General features: G+C 41.4%; 1 protein-coding gene across 3 annotated transcripts; it reads right to left on the bottom strand.

Moving 5' to 3' along the window:
- Positions 1–60: 60 nt before the first annotated feature.
- Positions 61–23,325, bottom strand: HMOX2 (heme oxygenase 2). 3 transcript variants are annotated; one of them, XM_066576769.1, is made up of 6 exons: positions 23,276–23,325; positions 20,614–20,734; positions 14,896–15,013; positions 14,042–14,533; positions 1,516–1,633; positions 61–1,434 (listed from the first exon to the last, which is right to left on the bottom strand). In XM_066576769.1, exons 2-6 carry the CDS (start codon positions 20,685–20,687, stop codon positions 1,310–1,312), a joined length of 927 nt encoding a protein of 308 aa, XP_066432866.1. In that variant the 5' UTR covers positions 20,688–20,734; positions 23,276–23,325; the 3' UTR covers positions 61–1,309. The 3 variants fall into 3 exon arrangements, with proteins under 3 accessions (XP_066432866.1, XP_066432865.1, XP_066432864.1); XM_066576768.1 differs by lacking the exon at positions 23,276–23,325 and adding an exon at positions 20,910–21,053; XM_066576767.1 differs by lacking the exon at positions 23,276–23,325 and adding an exon at positions 20,869–21,005.
- Positions 23,326–27,698: the final 4,373 nt, after the last annotated feature.

The following is a 27,698-nucleotide window of genomic DNA, read 5'->3' as shown; positions in this document are numbered from 1 at the left end:
ATGCCCGTTTCTGCAGCCAACAGCGGGGCTCTTACTCAGGACCAGGAAAAACACACTGGAGAGGTTTTAGTATAATTTATTGAGTTACACAAAAGACCCCTTCTGGGTTCTCTCCTTCCAGAGGACGGCTCCGGCGGAGATGAGGTGTCCGTATCTGCGATACGCCGAAGCGTCTGAGCTCTGAATGCCCGCAAATACTAAACCGTAAGTACACAACCGTTATCTGAAGGATGAGCGGGAGAGCAGCGTCAGCGGGAAGGCAGCCATTTGCTTAGGTGATGCTTCGTCCAGTAATGAGGTGTGAGGCACAATCTTCTTTGTGCCTCGCTGTTTACATAAGTGCTAATCCTGAATATTGGTCAAGTCACCACATTGGCTACCACCGCCCTGTGTCTGTTACCAGGAAATATTACAGAGCGTCCCGTCCCCCCAATAACAGAAATCAAACCCCCCGTAAATTAAAAAAATCCCCGAATCATCATCATTGTTGTTCATTCCATCTATTTCAGGAAACCCTGGTTCAGAACCAATATGGCCGCCGTTACAGCCCCCACAGGGGTGACACCCAGCTTTGCCACATCCCCGAATGTGACAATTAGGGATGTCTGACAGCATTATGAAGCAGAATCCTATGGAAGCTTCTGTGGAACCTGTAACGGCGGCCATATTGGCAATCTCGCAGCTTCTCCAGAGACATAGAATAAAATGTAAAAACCGTTTAGTAAACAGGAAGCTATAGGCACGAAAGTCCAGGCTGCGAGAATGGTCGACGCTAACAGTTATGCTAAAGAGGAAGGTCCATATTGTTGTCTTAGTGCAAAAATCTCAGCAATGTGCAGGGAGTGTAAAAATCTACGAGGAACCCCTTTAAAACAAGATGGCTTCCTCGTGTGGCAGCACCAAACCGTAATACTTCTAATGCATGAAATCATCTTTGCATATACCAATTCTATATGGCTACATCCTCTCAATACGTCATGTAACACTAGTGGGGTATGGGCGCCCCCTACGGCCGCCAGGCTCAGTTTATAGAGGCGTACCGGCGACTTCTACCGTTAATCCCATTGTGTGCTTCTGAGCAATGACTTCTTCAATTCCGAGTTAGAGTTTAAGCGCCCCGAGCCCTTTGGCAGTTCTGTAGTTTATGGACTAAGCAGGACAAGTTCACAGCATTGTCAAATGCGCTTTGAGGGAGGGGCCATTACAGAGGATTCTGGGAATGTAAATGTCTGAGGTCCGGCTGAGATCATACAGAGTCCCGGATTTATTGATAGCCCAAGAAGTGATGGGATGTCAGCTGTGACCCGGATCACATCAGGTACCAGGCGATGGAGGCGGCAATGGCGGCGGCAAGAGCAGCGAGCACCACTTTCACTTCAGGACGACTTGTAAGAGCCATTGCGGCGTGGAGCGGACAACCGGAGGCGGCCGCATCTGTGAAAGGGAAGATGGAGGAGTAACTACATGCACCCAATGCCACTGTTATATAGACCGTGTGCGGGCATAGACACTCACCTTTAGCAGCAAAATATGGGCATTTGCGAAGATCCCCCTTCCCATCATGCACTGGGAGGCCGCCATCTTGTGTTTCATCGGGAAGCGTGGCTCCTATTTTATCCAACTCCTCAAACACCTGCAGAAAATTAGGCATTCCAATAATTAACAAATTACAGCACTTACAGTATTTACCATGTTTCCCAGAAAATAGGTCCTACCCCAATAATAAGACCTATCTGGTTTTCAGGGAAAGCTTGAAATATAAGGCGTCCCCCGAAAATAGGAGCTAGCTAGTGTGCCCAAAAAAAAAAAAATCAATACTTACCTGGTCCACGGAGTCCTGATGGTCTCCTCCTCCTCGTCTCACAGCTGATCTTCTGCTGGTGATGGGGCTTTGAATACCCCACCTTCAGAACAGAGAGCGTTGTGATTGGCTAGTCAAACGCTGGCAGCCAATCACAGCCGGCACTCGATGAGCCAATGACATCACTGAATGGCTGTGATTGGCTCATTGATCGGCGGCTGTGATTGGCTGCCAGCACTCGATTGGCCAATCATAGCGCTCACTTTGCTGGATGCGGGGTATTCAATGCCCCGTCACCAGCAGAAGACAGCTGTGAGACGAGGAGAACGCTGCGCCGCCGGACACCATCGAGAGACATCGGGACGCCGCAGACCAGGTGAGTATAAGACCCCCGCTCAAAAATAAGACACTGTGCCCTTTTTTGGGCAAAAAATATAAAGGACAGTGTCTTATTTTAAGGGAAACACGGTAGTACGAAGCAGTAATATTCTTGTACATAGGAGCAGTATTATAGTAGTTATATTCTTGTATATAGGAGCAGTATTATAGTAGTTATATTCTTGTACATAGGGGGCAGTATTATAGTAGTTATATTCTTGTATATAGTGGACAGTATTATAGTAGTTATATTCTTGTACATAGGAGCAGTATTATAGTAGTTATATTCTTGTACATAGGAGACAGTATTATAGTAGTTATATTCTTGTACATAGGGGGCAGTATTATAGTAGTTATATTCTTGTACATAGGGGGCAGTATTATAGTAGTTATATTCTTGTACATAGGAGGCAGTATTATAGTAGTTATATTCTTGTACATAGGGGGCAGTATTATAGTAGTTATATTCTAGTACATAGGGGGCAGTATAATAGTAGTTATATTCTTGTACATAGGGGGCAGTATTATAGTAGTTATATTCTTGTACATAGGAGGCAGTATTATAGTAGTTATATTCTTGTACATAGGAGACAGTATTATAGTAGTTATATTCTTGTACATAGGGTGCAGTATTATAGTAGTTATATTCTTGTACATAGGGGGCAGTATTATAGTAGTTATATTCTTGTACATAGGAGGCAGTATTATAGTAGTTATATTCTTGTACATAGGGGGCAGTTTTATACTACTTATATTCTTGTACATAGGGGGCAGTATTATAGTAGTTATATTCTTGTACATAGGGGGCAGTATTATAGTAGATATATTCTTGTACATAGGAGCAGTATTATAATAGTTATATTCTTGTACATAGGGGGCAGTATTATAGTAGTTATATTCTTGTACATAGGGGCAGTATTATAGTAGTTATATTCTTGTACATAGCGGCAGTATTATAGTAGTTATATTCTTGTACATAGGAGCAGTATTATAATAGTTATATTCTTGTACATAGGGGGTAGTATTATAGTAGTTATATTCTTGTACATAGGAGACAGTATTATAGTAGTTATATTCTTGTACATAGGAGGCAGTATTATAGTAGTTATATTCTTGCACATAGGAGGCAGTATTATAGTAGTTATATTCTTGTACATAGGAGGCAGTATTATAGTAGTTATATTCTTGTACATAGGAGGCAGTATTATAGTAGTTATATTCTTGTACATAGGGGGCAGTATTATAGTAGTTATATTCTTGTACATAGGGGCAGTATTATACTAGTTATATTCTTGTACATAGGGGGCAGTATTATACTAGTTATATTCTTGTACATAGGAGCAGTATTATAGTAGTTATATTCTTGCACATAGGAGGCAGTATTATAGTAGTTATATTCTTGTACATAGGAGGCAGTATTATAGTAGTTATATTCTTGTACATAGGAGGCAGTATTATAGTAGTTATATTCTTGTACATAGGGGGCAGTATTATAGTAGTTATATTCTTGTACATAGGGGCAGTATTATACTAGTTATATTCTTGTACATAGGGGGCAGTATTATACTAGTTATATTCTTGTACATAGGAGCAGTATTATAGTAGTTATATTCTTGTACATAGGAGCAGTATTATAGTAGTTATATTCTTGTACATAGGAGGCAGTATCATAGTAGTTATAATCTTGTACATAGGGGGCAGTATTATAGTAGTTATAGTCTTGTATATAGGAGGCAGTATTATAGTAGTTATATTCCTGTACATAGGGTGCAGTATTAGAGTAGTTATAGTCTTGTACATAGGGGGCAGTATTATAGTAGTTATATTCTTGTACATAGGGGGCAGTATTATAGTAGTTATATTCTTGTACATAGGAGGCAGTATTATAGTAGTTATATTCTTGTACATAGGGGGCAGTTTTATACTACTTATATTCTTGTACATAGGGGGCAGTATTATAGTAGTTATATTCTTGTACATAGGGGGCAGTATTATAGTAGATATATTCTTGTACATAGGAGCAGTATTATAATAGTTATATTCTTGTACATAGGGGGCAGTATTATAGTAGTTATATTCTTGTACATAGGGGCAGTATTATAGTAGTTATATTCTTGTACATAGCGGCAGTATTATAGTAGTTATATTCTTGTACATAGGAGCAGTATTATAATAGTTATATTCTTGTACATAGGGGGTAGTATTATAGTAGTTATATTCTTGTACATAGGAGACAGTATTATAGTAGTTATATTCTTGTACATAGGAGGCAGTATTATAGTAGTTATATTCTTGCACATAGGAGGCAGTATTATAGTAGTTATATTCTTGTACATAGGAGGCAGTATTATAGTAGTTATATTCTTGTACATAGGAGGCAGTATTATAGTAGTTATATTCTTGTACATAGGGGGCAGTATTATAGTAGTTATATTCTTGTACATAGGGGCAGTATTATACTAGTTATATTCTTGTACATAGGGGGCAGTATTATACTAGTTATATTCTTGTACATAGGAGCAGTATTATAGTAGTTATATTCTTGCACATAGGAGGCAGTATTATAGTAGTTATATTCTTGTACATAGGAGGCAGTATTATAGTAGTTATATTCTTGTACATAGGAGGCAGTATTATAGTAGTTATATTCTTGTACATAGGGGGCAGTATTATAGTAGTTATATTCTTGTACATAGGGGCAGTATTATACTAGTTATATTCTTGTACATAGGGGGCAGTATTATACTAGTTATATTCTTGTACATAGGAGCAGTATTATAGTAGTTATATTCTTGTACATAGGAGCAGTATTATAGTAGTTATATTCTTGTACATAGGAGGCAGTATCATAGTAGTTATAATCTTGTACATAGGGGGCAGTATTATAGTAGTTATAGTCTTGTATATAGGAGGCAGTATTATAGTAGTTATATTCCTGTACATAGGGTGCAGTATTAGAGTAGTTATAGTCTTGTACATAGGGGGCAGTATTATAGTAGTTATATTCCTGTACATAGGGGAAGTATTAGAGTAGTTATAGTCTTGTATATAGGAGGCTGTATTATAGTAGTTATAGTCTTGTACATAGGGGGCAGTATCATAGTAGTTATATTCTTGTACATATGAGCAGGGGGCAGTATTATAGTAGATATATTCTTGTACATAGGGAACAGTATTATAGTAGTTATATTCTTGTACATAGGGGGCAGTATTATAGTAGTTATATTCTTGTACATAGGAGGCAGTATTATAGTAGTTATATTCTTGTACATAGGGGGCAGTTTTATACTACTTATATTCTTGTACATAGGGGGCAGTATTATAGTAGTTATATTCTTGTACATAGGGGGCAGTATTATAGTAGATATATTCTTGTACATAGGAGCAGTATTATAATAGTTATATTCTTGTACATAGGGGGCAGTATTATAGTAGTTATATTCTTGTACATAGGGGCAGTATTATAGTAGTTATATTCTTGTACATAGCGGCAGTATTATAGTAGTTATATTCTTGTACATAGGAGCAGTATTATAATAGTTATATTCTTGTACATAGGGGGTAGTATTATAGTAGTTATATTCTTGTACATAGGAGACAGTATTATAGTAGTTATATTCTTGTACATAGGAGGCAGTATTATAGTAGTTATATTCTTGCACATAGGAGGCAGTATTATAGTAGTTATATTCTTGTACATAGGAGGCAGTATTATAGTAGTTATATTCTTGTACATAGGAGGCAGTATTATAGTAGTTATATTCTTGTACATAGGGGGCAGTATTATAGTAGTTATATTCTTGTACATAGGGGCAGTATTATACTAGTTATATTCTTGTACATAGGGGGCAGTATTATACTAGTTATATTCTTGTACATAGGAGCAGTATTATAGTAGTTATATTCTTGCACATAGGAGGCAGTATTATAGTAGTTATATTCTTGTACATAGGAGGCAGTATTATAGTAGTTATATTCTTGTACATAGGAGGCAGTATTATAGTAGTTATATTCTTGTACATAGGGGGCAGTATTATAGTAGTTATATTCTTGTACATAGGGGCAGTATTATACTAGTTATATTCTTGTACATAGGGGGCAGTATTATACTAGTTATATTCTTGTACATAGGAGCAGTATTATAGTAGTTATATTCTTGTACATAGGAGCAGTATTATAGTAGTTATATTCTTGTACATAGGAGGCAGTATCATAGTAGTTATAATCTTGTACATAGGGGGCAGTATTATAGTAGTTATAGTCTTGTATATAGGAGGCAGTATTATAGTAGTTATATTCCTGTACATAGGGTGCAGTATTAGAGTAGTTATAGTCTTGTACATAGGGGGCAGTATTATAGTAGTTATATTCCTGTACATAGGGGAAGTATTAGAGTAGTTATATTCTTGTACATAGGAGGCAGTATTATAGTAGTTATATTCTTGTACATAGGGGGCAGTATTATAGTAGTTATATTCTTGTACATAGGGGCAGTATTATACTAGTTATATTCTTGTACATAGGGGGCAGTATTATACTAGTTATATTCTTGTACATAGGAGCAGTATTATAGTAGTTATATTCTTGCACATAGGAGGCAGTATTATAGTAGTTATATTCTTGTACATAGGAGGCAGTATTATAGTAGTTATATTCTTGTACATAGGAGGCAGTATTATAGTAGTTATATTCTTGTACATAGGGGGCAGTATTATAGTAGTTATATTCTTGTACATAGGGGCAGTATTATACTAGTTATATTCTTGTACATAGGGGGCAGTATTATACTAGTTATATTCTTGTACATAGGAGCAGTATTATAGTAGTTATATTCTTGTACATAGGAGCAGTATTATAGTAGTTATATTCTTGTACATAGGAGGCAGTATCATAGTAGTTATAATCTTGTACATAGGGGGCAGTATTATAGTAGTTATAGTCTTGTATATAGGAGGCAGTATTATAGTAGTTATATTCCTGTACATAGGGTGCAGTATTAGAGTAGTTATAGTCTTGTACATAGGGGGCAGTATTATAGTAGTTATATTCCTGTACATAGGGGAAGTATTAGAGTAGTTATAGTCTTGTATATAGGAGGCTGTATTATAGTAGTTATAGTCTTGTACATAGGGGGCAGTATCATAGTAGTTATATTCTTGTACATATGAGCAGGGGGCAGTATTATAGTAGATATATTCTTGTACATAGGGAACAGTATTATAGTAGTTATATTCTTGTACATAGGGGGCAGTATTATAGTAGTTATATTCTTGTACATAGGAGGCAGTATTATAGTAGTTATATTCTTGTACATAGGGGGCAGTTTTATACTACTTATATTCTTGTACATAGGGGGCAGTATTATAGTAGTTATATTCTTGTACATAGGGGGCAGTATTATAGTAGATATATTCTTGTACATAGGAGCAGTATTATAATAGTTATATTCTTGTACATAGGGGGCAGTATTATAGTAGTTATATTCTTGTACATAGGGGCAGTATTATAGTAGTTATATTCTTGTACATAGCGGCAGTATTATAGTAGTTATATTCTTGTACATAGGAGCAGTATTATAATAGTTATATTCTTGTACATAGGGGGTAGTATTATAGTAGTTATATTCTTGTACATAGGAGACAGTATTATAGTAGTTATATTCTTGTACATAGGAGGCAGTATTATAGTAGTTATATTCTTGCACATAGGAGGCAGTATTATAGTAGTTATATTCTTGTACATAGGAGGCAGTATTATAGTAGTTATATTCTTGTACATAGGAGGCAGTATTATAGTAGTTATATTCTTGTACATAGGGGGCAGTATTATAGTAGTTATATTCTTGTACATAGGGGCAGTATTATACTAGTTATATTCTTGTACATAGGGGGCAGTATTATACTAGTTATATTCTTGTACATAGGAGCAGTATTATAGTAGTTATATTCTTGCACATAGGAGGCAGTATTATAGTAGTTATATTCTTGTACATAGGAGGCAGTATTATAGTAGTTATATTCTTGTACATAGGAGGCAGTATTATAGTAGTTATATTCTTGTACATAGGGGGCAGTATTATAGTAGTTATATTCTTGTACATAGGGGCAGTATTATACTAGTTATATTCTTGTACATAGGGGGCAGTATTATACTAGTTATATTCTTGTACATAGGAGCAGTATTATAGTAGTTATATTCTTGTACATAGGAGCAGTATTATAGTAGTTATATTCTTGTACATAGGAGGCAGTATCATAGTAGTTATAATCTTGTACATAGGGGGCAGTATTATAGTAGTTATAGTCTTGTATATAGGAGGCAGTATTATAGTAGTTATATTCCTGTACATAGGGTGCAGTATTAGAGTAGTTATAGTCTTGTACATAGGGGGCAGTATTATAGTAGTTATATTCCTGTACATAGGGGAAGTATTAGAGTAGTTATAGTCTTGTATATAGGAGGCTGTATTATAGTAGTTATAGTCTTGTACATAGGGGGCAGTATCATAGTAGTTATATTCTTGTACATATGAGCAGGGGGCAGTATTATAGTAGATATATTCTTGTACATAGGGAACAGTATTATAGTAGTTATATTTTTGTACATAGGGGGCAGTATTATAGTAGTTATATTCTTGTACATAGGAGGCAGTATTATAGTAGTTATATTCTTGTACATAGGAGGCAGTATTATAGTAGTTATATTCTTGTACATAGGAGCAGTATTATAGTAGTTATATTCTTGTACATAGGAGGCAGTATTATAGTAGTTATATTCTTGTACATAGGAGCAGTATTATAGTAGTTATATTCTTGTACATAGGGGACAGTATTATAGTAGTTATATTCTTGTACATAGGAGGCAGTATCATAGTAGTTATATTCTTGTACATAGGAGGCAGTATTATAGTAGTTATATTCTTGTAAATAGGGGGCAGTATTATAGTAGTTATAGTCTTGTACATAGTGGGCAGTATTATAGTAGTTATATTCTTGTACATAGGGGGCAGTATTATAGTTGTTATATTCTTGTACATAGGGGAAGTATTATAGTAGTTATATTCTTGTACATAGGAGGCAGTATTATAGTAGTTATATTCTTGTACATAGGGGCAGTATTATAGTAGTTATATTCTTGTACATAGCGGCAGTATTATAGTAGTTATATTCTTGTACATAGGAGCAGTATTATAATAGTTATATTCTTGTACATAGGGGGTAGTATTATAGTAGTTATATTCTTGTACATAGGAGACAGTATTATAGTAGTTATATTCTTGTACATAGGAGGCAGTATTATAGTAGTTATATTCTTGCACATAGGAGGCAGTATTATAGTAGTTATATTCTTGTACATAGGAGGCAGTATTATAGTAGTTATATTCTTGTACATAGGAGGCAGTATTATAGTAGTTATATTCTTGTACATAGGGGGCAGTATTATAGTAGTTATATTCTTGTACATAGGGGCAGTATTATACTAGTTATATTCTTGTACATAGGGGGCAGTATTATACTAGTTATATTCTTGTACATGGGAGCAGTATTATAGTAGTTATATTCTTGTACATAGGAGCAGTATTATAGTAGTTATATTCTTGTACATAGGAGGCAGTATCATAGTAGTTATAATCTTGTACATAGGGGGCAGTATTATAGTAGTTATAGTCTTGTATATAGGAGGCAGTATTATAGTAGTTATATTCCTGTACATAGGGTGCAGTATTAGAGTAGTTATAGTCTTGTACATAGGGGGCAGTATTATAGTAGTTATATTCCTGTACATAGGGGAAGTATTAGAGTAGTTATAGTCTTGTATATAGGAGGCTGTATTATAGTAGTTATAGTCTTGTACATAGGGGGCAGTATTATAGTAGTTATCTTCTTGTACATAGGGGGCAGTATCATAGTAGTTATATTCTTGTACATATGAGCAGGGGGCAGTATTATAGTAGATATATTCTTGTACATAGGGAACAGTATTATAGTAGTTATATTTTTGTACATAGGGGGCAGTATTATAGTAGTTATATTCTTGTACATAGGAGGCAGTATTATAGTAGTTATATTCTTGTACATAGGAGGCAGTATTATAGTAGTTATATTCTTGTACATAGGAGCAGTATTATAGTAGTTATATTCTTGTACATAGGAGGCAGTATTATAGTAGTTATATTCTTGTACATAGGAGGCAGTATTATAGTAGTTATATTCTTGTACATAGGAGCAGTATTATAGTAGTTATATTCTTGTACATAGGGGACAGTATTATAGTAGTTATATTCTTGTACATAGGAGGCAGTATCATAGTAGTTATATTCTTGTACATAGGAGGCAGTATTATAGTAGTTATATTCTTGTAAATAGGGGGCAGTATTATAGTAGTTATAGTCTTGTACATAGTGGGCAGTATTATAGTAGTTATGTTCTTGTACATAGGGGGCAGTATTATAGTTGTTATATTCTTGTACATAGGGGAAGTATTATAGTAGTTATATTCTTGTACATAGGAGGCAGTATTATAGTAGTTATATTCTTGTACATAGTGGGCAGTATTATAATAGTTATATTCTTGTACATAGGGGGTAGTATTATAGTAGTTATATTCTTGTACATAGGAGACAGTATTATAGTAGTTATATTCTTGTACATAGGAGGCAGTATTATAGTAGTTATATTCTTGCACATAGGAGGCAGTATTATAGTAGTTATATTCTTGTACATAGGAGGCAGTATTATAGTAGTTATATTCTTGTACATAGGAGGCAGTATTATAGTAGTTATATTCTTGTACATAGGGGGCAGTATTATAGTAGTTATATTCTTGTACATAGGGGCAGTATTATACTAGTTATATTCTTGTACATAGGGGGCAGTATTATACTAGTTATATTCTTGTACATAGGAGCAGTATTATAGTAGTTATATTCTTGTACATAGGAGCAGTATTATAGTAGTTATATTCTTGTACATAGGAGGCAGTATCATAGTAGTTATAATCTTGTACATAGGGGGCAGTATTATAGTAGTTATAGTCTTGTATATAGGAGGCAGTATTATAGTAGTTATATTCCTGTACATAGGGTGCAGTATTAGAGTAGTTATAGTCTTGTACATAGGGGGCAGTATTATAGTAGTTATATTCCTGTACATAGGGGAAGTATTAGAGTAGTTATAGTCTTGTATATAGGAGGCTGTATTATAGTAGTTATAGTCTTGTACATAGGGGGCAGTATTATAGTAGTTATCTTCTTGTACATAGGGGGCAGTATCATAGTAGTTATATTCTTGTACATATGAGCAGGGGGCAGTATTATAGTAGATATATTCTTGTACATAGGGAACAGTATTATAGTAGTTATATTTTTGTACATAGGGGGCAGTATTATAGTAGTTATATTCTTGTACATAGGAGGCAGTATTATAGTAGTTATATTCTTGTACATAGGAGGCAGTATTATAGTAGTTATATTCTTGTACATAGGAGCAGTATTATAGTAGTTATATTCTTGTACATAGGAGGCAGTATCATAGTAGTTATATTCTTGTACATAGGGGGCAGTATTATAGTAGTTATATTCTTGTACATAGGAGGCAGTATTATAGTAGTTATATTCTTGTACATAGGAGGCAGTATCATAGTAGTTATATTCTTGTACATAGGAGGCAGTATCATAGTAGTTATATTCTTGTACATAGGGGACAGTATTATAGTAGTTATATTCTTGTACATAGGAGGCAGTATTATATTAGTTATATTCTTGTACATAGGAGCAGTATTATAGTAGTTATATTCTTGTACATAGGAGGCAGTATCATAGTAGTTATATTCTTGTACATAGGGGGCAGTATTATAGTAGTTATAGTCTTGTATATAGGAGCAGTATTATAGTAGTTATATTCTTGTACATAGGAGGCAGTATTATAGTACTAATATTCTTGTACATAGGAGGCAGTATTATAGTAGTTATATTCTTGTACATAGGAGGCAGTATTATAGTAGTTACATTCCTGTACATAGGGGAAGTATTAGAGTAGTTATAGTCTTGTACATAGGGGGCAGTATTATAGTAGTTATATTCCTGTACATAGGGGAAGTATTAGAGTAGTTATAGTCTTGTATATAGGAGGCTGTATTATAGTAGTTATATTCTTGTACATAGGGGGCAGTATTATAGTAGTTATCTTCTTGTACATAGGGGGCAGTATCATAGTAGTTATATTCTTGTACATATGAGCAGTATCATAGTAGTTATATTCTTGTACATAGGGGGCAGTATTATAGTAGTTATATTCTTGTACATAGGGGGGCAGTATTATAGTAGATATATTCTTGTACATAGGGAACAGTATTATAGTAGTTATATTTTTGTACATATGAGGCAGTATTATAGTAGTTATATTCTTGTACATAGGGGCAGTATTATAGTAGTTAAATTCTTGTACATAGGAGCAGTATTATAGTAGTTATATTCTTGTACATAGGAGCAGTATTATAGTAGTTATATTCTTGTATATAGGGAGCAGTATTATAGTAGTTATATTCTTGTACATAGGAGGCAGTATTATAGTAGTTATATTCTTGTACATAGGAGGCAGTATTATAGTAGTTATATTCTTGTACATTGGGCAGTATTATAGTAGTTATATTCTTGTACATAGGAGCAGTATTATAATAGTTATATTCTTGTACATAGGAGCAGTATTATAGTAGTTATATTCTTATACATAGGGCGCAGTATTATAGTAGTTATATTCTTGTACATAGGAGGCAGTATTATAGTAGTTATATTCTTGTACATAGGGAGTATTATAGTAGTTATATTCTTATACATAGGAGCAGTATTATAGTAGTTATATTCTTGTACATAGAGGGCAGTATTATAGTAGTTATATTCCTGTACATAGGGGGCAGTATTATAGTAGCTAAATTCTTGTACATAGGAGCAGTATTATAGTAGTTATATTCTTGTACATAGGAGCAGTATTATAGTAGTTATTTTCTTGTACATTGGAGCAGTATTATAGTAGTTATATTCTTGTACATAGGGGGCAGTATTATAGTAGTTATATTCTTGTACATAAGAGCAGTATTATAGTAGTTATATTCTTGTACATGGGGGCAGTATTATAGTAGTTAAATTCTTGTACATAGGAGCAGTATTATACTAGTTATATTCTTGTACATAAAAGGCAGTATTATAGTAGTTATATTCTTGTACATAGGAGCAGTATTATACTAGTTATATTCTTGTACATAAAAGGCAGTATTATAGTAGTTGTATTCTTGTACATAGTGGGCAGTATTATACTGGTAGTAGTTATATTCTTGTACATAGGAGGCAGTATTATACCGGTAGTAGTTATATTCTTGTACATAGGGAACAGTATTACAGTGTCTTATTTTAAGGGAAACACGGTAGTACGAAGCAGTAATATTCTTGTACATAGGAGCAGTATTATAGTAGTTATATTCTTGTATATAGGAGCAGTATTATAGTAGTTATATTCTTGTACATAGGAGCAGTATTATAATAGTTATATTCTTGTACATAGGGAGCAGTAATATAGTAGTTATATTCTTGTACATAGGGGGCAGTATTATAGTAGTTATATTCCTGTACATAGGGGGCAGTATTATAGTAGTTATATTCTTGTACATAGGGGACAGTATTATAGTAGTTATATTCCTGTACATTGGGGGCAGTATTATAGTAGTTAAATTCTTGTACATAGCAGTATTATAGTAGATTTATTCTTGAACATAGGAGGCAGTATTATAGTAGTAGCAGTGTTATAGTACTTATATTTCTATATATAGGAGCAGTATTATATTTGTCATAAGGCGGTGTTGGACACCTACCTGCATATTAAACTTGAAAGCTTTGTTTGCCTCCTCCACGATGCTCTTCTTGGTCTCAGAATCCAGTTCCAGAGTGTTGAGTCGTGCTCTATAAAGCTGCTTAAACTGCTGGGCATTTGTGACATTATCAAACAGGTAGAACTGCAATCCGTCCCCGTTGCTGGGTAGGCGCAGCGCTCTCTGGGCCACCTTCTTCAGGACTTGTCCTCCTGACAGATCCCCCATGTACCTGGTGTAGGCATGAGCCACCAGCAGCTCTGGATTATGACGACCCAAGTGGCGGATCCGGTCCACATAAGCCTGTGCGGCATCAGAGCACTGGATAGCGTCCTTCCAGTCTTCTCCATAGAAGTAAGCAACATCTTTCTTCAGAGCTTCAGCTCTATGCAGCTCCTGAGGGAAATACAGGGGAGCGATGGCTGGGTCCTCCTTGTTGCGGTCAAGCTCCTCCTCCAGCGCAGAATACGTGTAGTACAGGGCAGCAGTGGCCAGCTGTATACAAGAGACAAGACGGAGGTGTAAATGGTTTATAGAGTTCATAGCCAAGATCACGGTGCCGGTCTGTTTAAATGAAGGGAAGTTAAGGCATCCACACAGTAAGCTTAGCTGTTTTTGCAATCTCAGCAACCTGTATATTTGGGCCGCAGCCATAATGTGGTGTTAGGCTGCAGGCGAGACCGGAGACCCCGTTCTAATGATAGGTGTGGGTAGCAGGGGTGAGACCTGCATCTTTCAGACATTTATGGGGTATCCTGTGGATATGCCATAAATGGCTCAGATGGGTATACCCCTTTCACAATAGTCCTGTTCGGAGGACCCAGCATGTCCTTACATTACACTCTGCCTCTACCCACCTTAAATAATTCTGGCTTGATCCGACCCTTAAGAAACTCCTTCACAAACTTGGTATTTTCCGCCTTTTCATGAGATTCCTTAGTCCCTTCCTTGAGAAGCTCGGACAGATCTGTAGGCCTGCGGAGACATGAAGAAGAGCTCTAACCATTCAGACAAGATGGATCAGACCCCGCTAATAACTGATGGGGTTGTATGTTATAAAGAGTCAAGTTCTTTCTTGAATTAGTCTTTATACTAAAAATCAGCTAAAATCTGCATAAGACCGCTTCCACACGGGCGACCGCGGTATCGCTGCTACAAAAATCGCGGCTATGTACACACGATTTTGTAGCGTCAGTGCTGCTTTTTTCTTGGGAAAAATGTAGCATTGCGTCGCTGCTGCCCACGATTTTTTTGCGCGATTTTGTAGCAAGAAAATTAATAGGGCTTTCTAATGTTTAAAAAAAAAATGGCATCACATTGCACGAGAATCGCAAGTTCGAGCTATGCGATGCGATAAACAAGGAGGCTCCATAGGGGAACATGGGCTGCAAAAATGTTTTTAAAATAATCGCAAATCGCCGTTGTATAGCGCATGCCGCAATGTTTTAGTCTCGCAGTGTAGCAGGCTACAAAACATCGCATGTGTGGAAGAACCCATAGGAAAGCATGGGCTCCACATACATGTGATTTGTAGCCCGTGTGGAAGCGGCCTAAAATGGGAGTCCCGGCGCATCCTTCGTGTTCACTTCTCGGATTCAGTTACTGCGTACTTTCTTCCCCATTCACATTCAGAGCTAAATTCGGAATTCTTCTTTTTTTTTACTGTTGCCAGAGAGCAGTGCATTGTGGGAGATTAGAGAGAAATCACATGACTGATAGAGGGAGGAGCCAAATTGCAGTCTGTGTGAAACCAGCAGAATTTTGAAAGCTGCTCAGGAGGGAACCGGAGAAAAAGATAACAAATCAAAATGGTTCCATACTGTGATTTTATCTTCCTTCGGACCGCGTGCCACAAATGTGCAGCATGTAACATAGTATGTTAGGCTGCAGGGTGATGATGTCCGTCTGATTCAGCCTGTGGTCCGCACCGTTATAAGGACGGATTCACACCAGCGTATGTGTTTTTGTGCTGTGTTTTTGCGGAATGGGAGTTGCGTATTTCCGCACACTGGTGTATTTCACTGTAGTTTTTGCGAACACAAGTTGTGTACAATTCAAGTCAATGGGTGTGTTAAAAAAACAGACGCGCTGGCGGCATGGGTGCGCATCCATTCCTTTTATCTTTGTCATGCACCCACTGACTGTTGGGCCACTTTCCATTTTTTGATGCACACGAAAAACAGATGACACTTGTGCATTAAAGGCACAAACACTGATAGAGACTGATGTAAATGCGCATACAATACTCGCAATGGAATCCGTCCGTGTGAATAGGGCCTTAGATCCAGATACCAGGCGCCCCCCTTCTCTGGCATGGCAGAGCTGCTGGGTCTTAGCTCTGCCAGCGACTAATGCCAGCACTCTGCTGAAGGATAGTGTGACTGTCCTCCGGAGGTCTTTGATCATTTCTTGGTGGGCATATATTAAAAACTATACTGTATACATGCAAACAGGAAAGTACCAAAGTATAAAGAAACTGCCCACGCCAACCCAAACAGCAGCCAGAGCTGCCCGTCCACCGGAGATATAATACGGCAAACGTCTGGAACAAAACTAGCAAACCCGTTCCACCGCTATATTGTACGGGCAGCAAACATTACTAGAAGTACAGCATCGGCGGTCTATGTAAGAAGAGAGATCACGGGGCGACCTCTCTTCATACAGCGTGGGAGTCAGCTGTTTATTACAGCTGACACCCGCAGGCAATAGCTGCAATCAGCCGCGCGGCTGATCAGTGCTATTAACCCTTTAAATGCTGAGGTCAATTCTGACAGCGCCATTTTAAAGAGGGTACCGTATGGCCGCCCCACGTGAGATTGCAGGTTGCCGTGCCGATGTCATGGCAGCCGGGGCTGCCTTAGCAGACTGCCTATCAAGCCGTCTCAGTGGGGTGGCTTGACAGACTGCCTACCCGATCGCAGTATGATGTAATGCTATGGCATTACATCATACTGCAGGAGCGATCAAAGCATCGCATGTTGTGGTCCCCTGGGGGGGGGGAGCTAAAAAAAAAATAAAAATGTAAAAATAACATCAATAACTTTTTACTAGTTGTTAAAAAGAAAAAAAATAACATTTTAAATTGCCCTCCCTTTGCCATATCTATAATAAAAAAGTCTAAATCATAAAACAAAGATACATATTTGGTATCGTTGCGTCCGCAGAAGTCCGATCTATCAAAGTAGCGCATTATTTACCCTGAATGGTGAACGTCGTCCAAAAAAAAAATAAAATAAAGAACGCCAGAAATGCACTTTTTCGGTCACCGTCTCCCAGAAAAAAATGTAATAAAAAGCAATCAAAAAGTCGTATGTATTCTGACATGATATCAACGTAAACTACAGGACATCCCGCAAAAAATGAGCCTTCGCACAACTAGGTCGGCGGAAAAATTCTAAAAAGTTATTGCGCGCAGAAGATGGCGGCAGAAAATAACTTAAAAAAAACTTAAATGTCTTTGAAGAGAAAATAAAAGTAGTATAGCAAAAAGAAAAAAAAACTCTACAAGTTTGGCATCGTAGTAATCGTACTGAGCCATAGAATAAAGTTATCAGGTCGCTTTTGTTGCAGCTTCTGCGTCGTCGAAAAAAGATGCAAAGAATGGATAAATAAAGGAGTTACGATTTTTTAAAAGGGGTGAGGAAAAAACGAAAATGGGGAAAAAAGGGCAGCGTCTTCAGGGTGAGTGCAGACGGCTGGGTTGGATCCCGCTGCGAAAATTCTCGCAACAGGATGCGACCCATGCCCCTGCAGTGACCCACGGCTCACCTCCTCCGGTGTCTCCACTGCTCTGCTATGTACAGGGCGGAGTCGGCGCGTCAGCGGTGACGTTTCTGTGCAGGCCTCTGCGAGGCTCATACAGAAATAGGATATGCTGCGATTTGTTTACCGCACCAGTTTTCACGCGGTCAAATTGCGGCCGTCTGCATAGGATTGCGTGCACGGATGCCATCCTATGGCAGCGGGCACGGGCGGAAATTCGTCGGGAAATCTCGCCGTGGAATTTCCCCCCGTCTGCATTCACCCTTAAGGGGTTAAATAAAACCGCGCTGTGTGTATCAGAAGAACACAATAAACTATTTTGCAGTCAGTAAATGGGAACATGCTTGTTTACCAGGCTACATAAATGAGGAATGGGATAATCCTGCGCAGCGCCACCTATTGGAATGCAGCTTTCCTTTGAGTTAATATCTAACCTTTTAACAGGTGTTGCAACATGAGGAGGGATAGAAGCCAGACCAGTATATCCTCCATGCACAGGCGGCTGTTCTGGGGTTCCTGCCCCTCAGTGTACAGTAAACTTCAGGGTGGCTACAACCCAATACGTGGCACCGTGGAGGATTATTTCATCGCTCATTTGCATATCTGTTTTCCCTGTGTGCATTGTGCGGTCTATAAGACTCCCTAACCCTCACAGCGCTCTCCACAAGCAGAAACACAGGACCCAGCGCTATATCCAACAGCTGGGGTCCTATATGGAAATAGCACTAGGGTATAGGAATAGGAAGACATGAATGGGCTACATGATGGTATAAGGGACGGGCCCCTGGGGGCTCCAGAACAAGGATTTCACTTTTGGGTTGTGGCCCCTGTAAGAGAGAGAGTAAAACCCAACTGCAGAGTTGTAGAGTAGCATGTGATCCCCTCTCCGTGCCCCCCTAGCCCCGCAGGACCGCTGCTAGGACTGAAGTAAGGAAAGTGTACTGGAAGTGGCCTGCTAGGATACATGCATGGGGCCGTTCCTCAGTGCGGCCAGGACTGACGCTATCATTCGGGGACCGTGTTAGTGAACACCAAAGTGCTGATGTAATGCATATTCCTAGTAAGAGCGCCGCCCAATCAGAAGACAATGTTAATTTCAGTGTGAATGTGTGGAATGGAATTTGTCGCAATCACCTGGTCTGACCTGTATACATTCCAAGGACTCTCAACACGGATGGGTACCTGAATCTCCTGCAGACGGTGATGACTTCCTGGATGATCAGCTCCTAACATGGCAGGAGGAGGCCACTTACAGTACGCTGTCCTCACTTCAGTCATCGCAGCCGTCCCACGGGAGTTAGAACTCAGATTGCAGCTTCTCACATGCTACTCTACAACTTTGCAATTAGGTTTCACTCTCTAACATATCACAACATTGAATCCCATGTTCCGGGGCCCCCGGGGGCCCGCACACCATACCATCGTGTAGGACATCCATGCCTTCCTATTCAAGTACGCTGTTTCAATATAGAACCCAAGTGCTAAGATATAGCGCTGCATCAGCTCTTAAGCTATATCATGTATTATCCCGCACTTACCTGTCTAATAAGCCATCCTGACCTAAAACTGATCACAGCTGAGGGTTTGCTACTATTGTATCCAGAACTCCAGACTGATAACAAACAGGGAGATCTGTGCAGCTGATGCAGAAGTTGTGAAACTTATCTGCCACGTTTGCAAATAAATCAGAGTTCTTCACTTAAAGTGAAGCAATAAAACCCGCAAACCAACAGAAGGCGAGCAGCGGCCAAGGCGGCCCCTGAGCGGACGGCCGACGTGAGGACAACTACTGCATTACAAGGTGAACAAGCAGAAAGGAACGCGTGAGACAAACTGGCTGTAACCCCAGGTGTGCCGGACATGTACAGATGCAGTGACCGCTCTCTCCCCATCACTGCCCGTTCTCCTGACCCCCGTACGTTGTCAACCAGGGTCAGGGGTAACCGCACTGCCTTCTGCTGCATCCAGTTTACCTACAGACTCTGGAAGCTCCGGCCGGACCACAGGTCTCCGATCATGCAGCAGCATCAATAAGTACGATGCTCCCAGTTGGGACTGGAGACCCGCGGTCAGACAATTCCAAAGTCTGTAGGTAAAACGGATGCAACAAAAGACGGTGTGGTTACCCCTAGCACTACAAATAAGTGACCCCCTAATCAGTGCGCATGTGCCGGAGTAGCAGGGATATACAGCATACACCACGAGTTAATAAAAACCATGGCGCTCAGATGTACCGGACGTATATCTGCGCCATTCTCTCCCCAAGTCCTGGCTGTGACGAACAGATGTGATATAGTGAGGTATGTACTGATTAGAGATGAGCGAGTATACTCGCTAAGGCACATTACTCGAGCGAGTAGTGCCTTAGCCGAGTATCTCCTCGCTCGTCTCTAAAGATTCGGGGGCCGGCGAGGGGCAGGGAGCGGCAAGGAACGGAGGGGAGATCTCTCTCTCCCTCTCTTCCCCCCGCTCCCTGCCACAACTCACCTGTCACCCACGCCGGCCCCCGAATCTCTAGTACTGATGTATCCTAGCGGCAGGTAAAAGACACCTGAAGCTACTACTCTCCTCTATGGTTAGAATCCGCCAACATACGACGCAGCGCTGTACATTACATAACAGAGGGGGCACAAACTTTGACGATAGTGGACAGCAGGTGTAAAAGCAAATAAGTGCTGCGGAATAAGTTGGCGCAATACAAATAAAGATTATTATTATTATATATGAAAACTAGCACACTAATGATAGCGGACCCCCTTCAGAATACGGCGCCGTTACAGTCATCCGTAACGGGGTCCGGCGATCTCGCTCACCTCAGGTGCTGATCTTCTTCTCCCTCTCTGGATGGCGCTCCGTAAAGCTCGTTGTCTCCCTGTGTGCTGGACATGGCGTCTGCTGTGGAGTCTTCGGTACGAGACGATGAAAGTTTAAGCCCTGCGATAGAGAGGGAGAGACTGAATTGTGTGTGGCGGGAGGACACAAAGCCGGGACAATCCAGAGCCGTCCCCTCCTCCGCTCCCCTCCTGCAGGCAGCCCCCCCTCTTGCCACTGACAATGTCACCCTATACCCAGTAAAGGCCGTCCATTCTGTGCCATCTGCCGCTCTCACCTTTCCCGATCTCCCGTACAGTAGATGACTGGCGCGGCGTGACCCGTATATATGCAGCCCTGGCAGCTGGGGATCACTTCCGTATTCCCATCTCCTCTTTGCTGCAGTCAGGAGATTTTTTTTTTCAAACTCTGACTCAGCAGATCCGACAGTTCCCGAAAAACAGGAAGTGAGCGATTGTGGCGTGACTCAGCAGAATGTGAGGCGGCATGATGTGGCTGTGATGCCGCAGCTGCTGGTAAGGGCGCTTGGCACTGCCACTTTGCTTGGCAAGGACACGGTCCAGTGTAGTAATGAGGTATTACCATCAGACGTGGAGCCGCGGCTCAGGTCCTCGCGTGGCCTCCGGAGGTTTCTGCGTACGATTTTCAGCTTCAGTGAGAAAATTTGGCGCAGAATCTGTGTTAAAAAATGACAACACACTTTTTTTCAAATTTTGATTGAAATCGAGTCGGATTTCGCGCCAAAGTTCATCACGTGAATGAGGCCTACAGCGCCAGCATCACTGCCCCCTGACTTGGTTTTGGCGTTTTATCTGGTGGCCCACCCATTCCGAGAACATATTCGCGATTGCTTATATAGCGCCACAATATATTGCAGCTGTAGTGGCGTTCAACGGCTGGCGCAAAAAGCGTCATGTGACGCTGCTTCCAAGTAAAACGTCCATGGTGAATACAAGTCTTCCTCTGCTGTCGGATTCTCAGTAACGTCCCTTCCTGGGAAAGTGGGGTGACAATCAATATGACCGCCATCGCAGCTTCCGGATTGTCACCCAGCTTTCCCAGACTCCTGAATGGTAGATCCGTCCTGCTGTGTAGTGATACTGGAGTAGGGGATGTGTCACTGCAGAGACTGGAAAACTGGGCAACAACCCGGTGGCGGCCATGATGGTTGTCATTCAACATTACGGTACCCTGACACAGGACGACTATTGCGCCAACGCTTTCACAGAGGAGGTAGTCGTGCAGTGAGTGGAGGCGGAGCGCCGGAGGGTGTCTTCTAGTCCCCCACCTCCATTCACTGCAAACAGGCAGTCGCCCCAAAGACTGATTGACTCCTGTTCACACGGAGTGCGAAGCCCCTCAGGCAAACTTATGAACATCTTCTTTAAAGGAGTCCTCAGGATAGATCATCAATAGTTGAACGGCCGGGGTCCGCCACTCGGGGGTCCGCTGTCAGCGCTGCTACACATCAGGGTACAGAGGGGACGCCGCTCTCCGACCCTCTTACAGTGCCGCACTTGTAATTGTAGTCAGAGCTTCCACTGATGTCAATGAGACTCCCGCCTGCAGTTACAAGCATCGGCCACTACAGAGCAGCAGCGTCCACTCCGTGTTTAGCAGCGCTGACGGCAGGCGCCTGATCAGCTGACTTGCTGGGGTCCCAACTGGCGGACCCCCACCAATCAATAGTATATTCCTAGAGAACACCTTTAAGGGCTTGTTCACATGTGCGGAAGCGTATTCAGGCTGCGCCAGTACACCGTGTGTTTGGGCGCCTGAGATGCGCGTGTTCCCACGTATTTCGCCCACTCTCGTGTATTGGTGTGCGCGAATATGATGCGTATTTGAGCACGTGGAAAATATATGCACAAGGTTAATTTAGTGCGTGTATGCGATCCGATCATCCGAGTACCCCCCCCCCACCCCCGACCCGGAGAATGGGGGCTGCACTGCGTCAGAAATTAATGGAACTGCGGTCGTACGTGCCGCTCTACTGCTTTCAATGGGACGGCGCTTGGCTATCTCCTGGTGTAAAAAATGGCGCATCAGCACACGTGCGACAGCCGCACTATTCCTTCCTGGACGCACCGGAGCCCCCGTTCTGGGGATGGGTGGGGGTCCCAGCGTTTAGACTCCACCAGTCATCATGCTGTATGGTATCCTACAGATACGGGATGACTTGTATTTGGGGGACAACCTCTGTACTCCCCTCCCGGCCGACAGACATGAACAATGGCGCACGTCTTACGGCACGACTCTAAGCCACGCCCCTTGTCTATGCTTTTTATAAACTATCCCGTTATCAAAAACACGTAAATGGGATTTGCCACATACGGTAACAAGAACCCTCCCGGTAGCCGCCCCCCCCCCTGGTGGTCACACCAGCGCCGTGCCGGTATGTGTGCTACATGGATACGTGAGGCAGCCCTGCGGTGACGCTCTGTACGTAGGACAATGGTTTGGCGCGCCGTGTTCTGGGCACGGTGTGGCGGTATTATCTAGTGTCAGGGCTCTATTAATGGGGTTCTCTTGTACTCTAGCCCCCACTGCTTGCTGTGACATCACTGTGTGTGTAAAACGTGTTGTTCCCTCTAGTCTGTGCCTCCTCGGGAACTACAAGCCCCAGCATGCACACACACTGACCAGCTGCTCGCCACCACAGCTGGGTCCTCAGGAACAGCTCCGCCTCCCGCCGGCGTAAACAATACAAAACAGGAAGTGCTTGTTCCCATAGCAACGAGCTTCCGCAGTCACAAGACTCTGAGCAGTGTGTTTTTTTTTCACGTTTAAAGCTTTATTAACAAACGAACAAAGGACAGAGAGGGGACGTGAATTGTGGCTGGTTTTTTTTTTGTTGCCTAAAACTTTATTAACAAGTGAACAAAATAACAGGTGAACAAAAGCTTCCAGAGCAACAAATCCTGTGATTGCCGCAACTGGAACTTAAAGCTGTTCGTCTTCATGTAGACTCTGGAACAATGTCCTCTCCATACAGTATGGGGAATGTGCTGCTGCCCTGGGACTGTATGACACAGGATTAGATACAGCAGCTCGGGAGAGAGTATTGCATGATACGATTGAGTACAACAGAAATTATCACACATGATGGGATTAGATACAACAGACAGTATCACACATGATGGGATTAGATACAGCAGACAGTATCACACATGATGGGATTAGATACAACAGACAGTATCACACATGATGGGATTAGATACAGCACCCAGTATGACAAATGATGGGATTAGATACAACAGACAGTATCCCACATTATGGTATTAGATACAACAGGCAGTATCACACATGATGGGATTAGATACAACAGACAGTATCACACATGATGGGATTAAATACAGCAGACAGTATCACACATGATGGGATTAGATACAGCAGACAGTATCACACATTATGGTATTAGATACAACAGGCAGTATCACACATGATTGGATTAGATACAACAGACATTATCACACATGATGGGATTAGATACAACAGACAGTATCACACATGATGGGATTAGATACAGCAGACAGTATCACACATGATAACCTCAGATACACGGTTCAGAGACAGTATCACATATGATGAGATTAGATACAACAGACAGTATCACATATGAGATTAGATACAACAGACAGTATCACACATGATGGGATTAAATACAGCAGACAGTATCACATATGATGGGATTAGATACTACAGACAGTATCACACATGATAACCTCAGATACACGGTTCAGAGACAGTATCACACGATGGGATTAGATACAACAGACAGTATCACACATGATGGGATTAAATACAGCAGACAGTATCACACAGGATAGGATTAGATACAGCAGACAGTATCACACATGATAACCTCAGATACACGGTTCAGAGACAGTATCACATATGATGGGATTAGATACAACAGACAGTATCACATATGATGGGATTAGATACAACAGACAGTATCACACATGGTGGGATTAGATACTACAGACAGTATCACACATGGTGGGATTAGATACAACAGTTAGTATCAGGTGATACGATTGGGTACAACAAACAGTATCACACATGATAACCTCAGATACACGGTTCAGAGACAGTATCACAGCCGGGTCTGGATGGGAGTTGTTGGGTGCTTTTAGACTCATTCAAAAAATCGTTCAGACAAGCGAATGAGAATTGTTCGCTTTTCACTCGGTCATTTTATGTAGGTATAAAAACCAACGTTTACTTGACATTCAGTGTAACCGGCGCTCAGTCAGTCCATCTCACTTATACAGCCGGCGCTCGGTCCGTCCATCTCACTTATACAGCCGGCGCTCAGTCCGTCCATCTCACTTATACAGCCGGCGCTCAGTCCGTCCGTCTCACTTATACAGCCGGCGCTCAGTCAGTCCATCTCACTTATACAGCCGGCGCTCAGTCAGTCCATCTCACTTATACAGCCAATGGGAAACGCTGACCGATTCTTGTTTGGACGCGCCAACAATGTATGTGCTGTATAAACAGGCGGCACAAGGGTCTAAAATGACCCTGAGGGCACATTCACACAGGCATGTTGTCACTGCATATTACGAACGCGTATTTCCCGGGTGTAACACGCGGTGAATGGAGTCTATAGACTGTCACTCTTCCATGCACACCGGCCTGTGGGCACTGTATATCCATAAGCAGGAGAAATCGAAGCATGCTCCATTTGTCGGCGTGTCATACACATCCCTTTAAGGGCTGCACAATAAACGCTGTCCATATGCTGGCACTGCGAAGGGGCAGTTTTTTGATACGCAGCCTTGCTCTGAACCGAGCGGAGAATATGAAAAACAAATCAGTGAGCATGTTCGTGACGCCAGATCCCCAGACACCCACAGTGATAATCGCAGCTGTACGCAATCTCTGCCGGCTCACTGCTATCAGAACGTATGGGCTGAGGTGCGTACAACAGTACAACACTGCGGAAATGCTTAGAGTACTTTTCTACATGATGACTATCGCTCCTCGCTGTCATGCAGGGTAATGACTGCTCAGTGAATGGTAATGGAGCCGGACAGAGATCTCTTCCACCCCCCTGCCTCCATTCACAGTGAACAGGTAGTCCAAGATAATTGACTGCCTGTTTATACTGAGAGAGAAATCCCTCATGAGTCGCTTAATTTTCAACAAGCTGAAACACAATTATATTGTGTATGGGCGGCGGGTATCTTCACAAAGGGCACGGGAAATATAAACAAAAACAACGGGCATACTGCACATGGCAATGACCGTGAGATATGCCATCATGCACAGCCCAGCTCGACAGTCCGCTGGGTCACCGCCGGCTCCAGAGCTGTAAAACGCTTTGTGCCCCCGCAACGTTTTCCTAGGTCCTAATGCAGTCACAATCTGCTCATGTGACAGAGCCCCCAGGCGTCTGTTTAGGTCGCCACCTCGCAACAATAATTGGCGCTGCAATTTTATTTAAGAAAACAAACTACAGTCAAACCTCTAGTGTCGTTGGTGATCCGTCCGGAAGCAATCAGCCAAACGTGGAACCAATGAAACTCGAGGCAATTATTTCCATAGCAATCAATGTAAATCCAATGAATTCGTTCTAGACGTTCCATAAAACACATCAAACCACATTTCTGTACAGCGTTTAGCGCTGCTTTTTCAGCGCCGTGCTAAATGCTGTACCACACTCTCATTCAGTTCAATGGGGCTGCTCACACAAGGGTCAGAGCGCAGCATTTCGACAGCAATGCATGTTCTATCTTTGGCCATTTTCGGACGTGCGTCGCCCATTGAAATGAATGGGCAGCAGTTTCAGCAATGCCAAAAATGCGGCACAACTTGGTACCATGTTTTTGGCAGCCCTAAACACCCTAGGTACACTACCAGAGAGGAAAAAAATCAATACTCCACTTGCAGGTGCCGTCGGTTTCCCGGGGGCCGCTCTCCGGACCTTCGTGCAGGCTACTGGGCACTTGTCAAGTCGGCAAAGCATCTTGCTAGTGATGGGGATCTCCAGCAAGAGATTGCTCTGATTGGCTGAGTGAAAGCTCGCTCAGCCAATCACAGCCAGCGCTGGATTCCCCAATCACAGCCATTCACCCATAAATGGCTGTGATTGGAGCAATCCATGAATGGCTGTGATTGGAGTATCCGTGGGCTGCGTCAGCAGCGAGGTTACGTGGGCCGGTGGCCACTAGAGCAATCCATGAATGGCTGTGATTGGAGCATCAGTGGGCTGCGTCAGCAGCGAGGTTACGTAGGCCGGTGGCCACTAGAGCAATCCATGAATGGCTGTGATTGGAGCATCAGTGGGCTGCGTCAGCAGCGAGGTTACGTAGGCCGGTGGCCACTAGAGCAATCCATGAATGACTGTGATTGGAGCATCCGTGGGCTAGAAGCAGCCAGCAAAACTAGAGGCAAAATGCTGCCTTGAAAAATCGACGAAACTGGAGGTGTAATTATTAGTTGGAAGCGATTATGAGGTAATCCGCTCTCGTGCCGCTGTACACCGGGTGCCCGCAGGATGCCAGCAGTGCTGGGTATAGTGCAGAGATTCCAGCATACACTAAACGAGGAGTCGGATCGCTTCTTTTATTGAAAGCGGTAAAATCCATGATAAGAAAGAAACCTCCATCACATATGAGCCTGACTGGTTTTCTCGTATCATTTACGGCAGCATCCTGTGCTGAAATGTGCGTCTGCTGTGCGCCAATCTTACAATAATAAATCCCCCCACGGTGTTATCGTATTCGCTTAGCTTTTCCGTCTTGCGGTTCCTTCCAAATAGCTGAAAACTGTCTTCAAACAGAACCCTGAACAGAACTGAGACTTCAATGAGTGAAATCGGGACCAAGAGCGCAAATTTCAGTTTCCATTTGTCATGGTTTTCACTAAATTCTGACAATTTTTCAGGCCAGAATAGCGCGGTTAACTACAAAAAAGGTGGACGTGAACAGAAACCTGGTGATATGGAGAGGACCAGTTGCTGGCATTACTGAGGCCTGAGGAGATGCTCAGAAATGTGCCCATTACCCATTCACCTGCATAGACCAACAGCGAAGTTCAGAGCACATGGGGTCCG

Source organism: Eleutherodactylus coqui, chromosome 8 (genome assembly GCF_035609145.1).
Source record: "Eleutherodactylus coqui strain aEleCoq1 chromosome 8, aEleCoq1.hap1, whole genome shotgun sequence".
Lineage (NCBI taxonomy): Eukaryota > Metazoa > Chordata > Amphibia > Anura > Eleutherodactylidae > Eleutherodactylus > Eleutherodactylus coqui.
This window is presented reverse-complemented; position numbering and strand designations above follow the sequence as displayed.

Bases quoted from the DNA above. Each gene is read 5' to 3' on its own strand.
- HMOX2 (XM_066576767.1), bottom strand. From the start codon at position 20,896: ATGGCACAGAATGGACGGCCTTTACTGG. The intron at 15,014-20,613 runs GTGAGCGAGATC...ATGTCTCCGCAG, and splicing joins GAAGAAGATCAGCACCTGAG to GCCTACAGATCTGTCCGAGC. The intron at 1,634-14,041 runs GTAGGTGTCCAA...AATTTTCTGCAG, and splicing joins CTTTCAAGTTTAATATGCAG to GTGTTTGAGGAGTTGGATAA.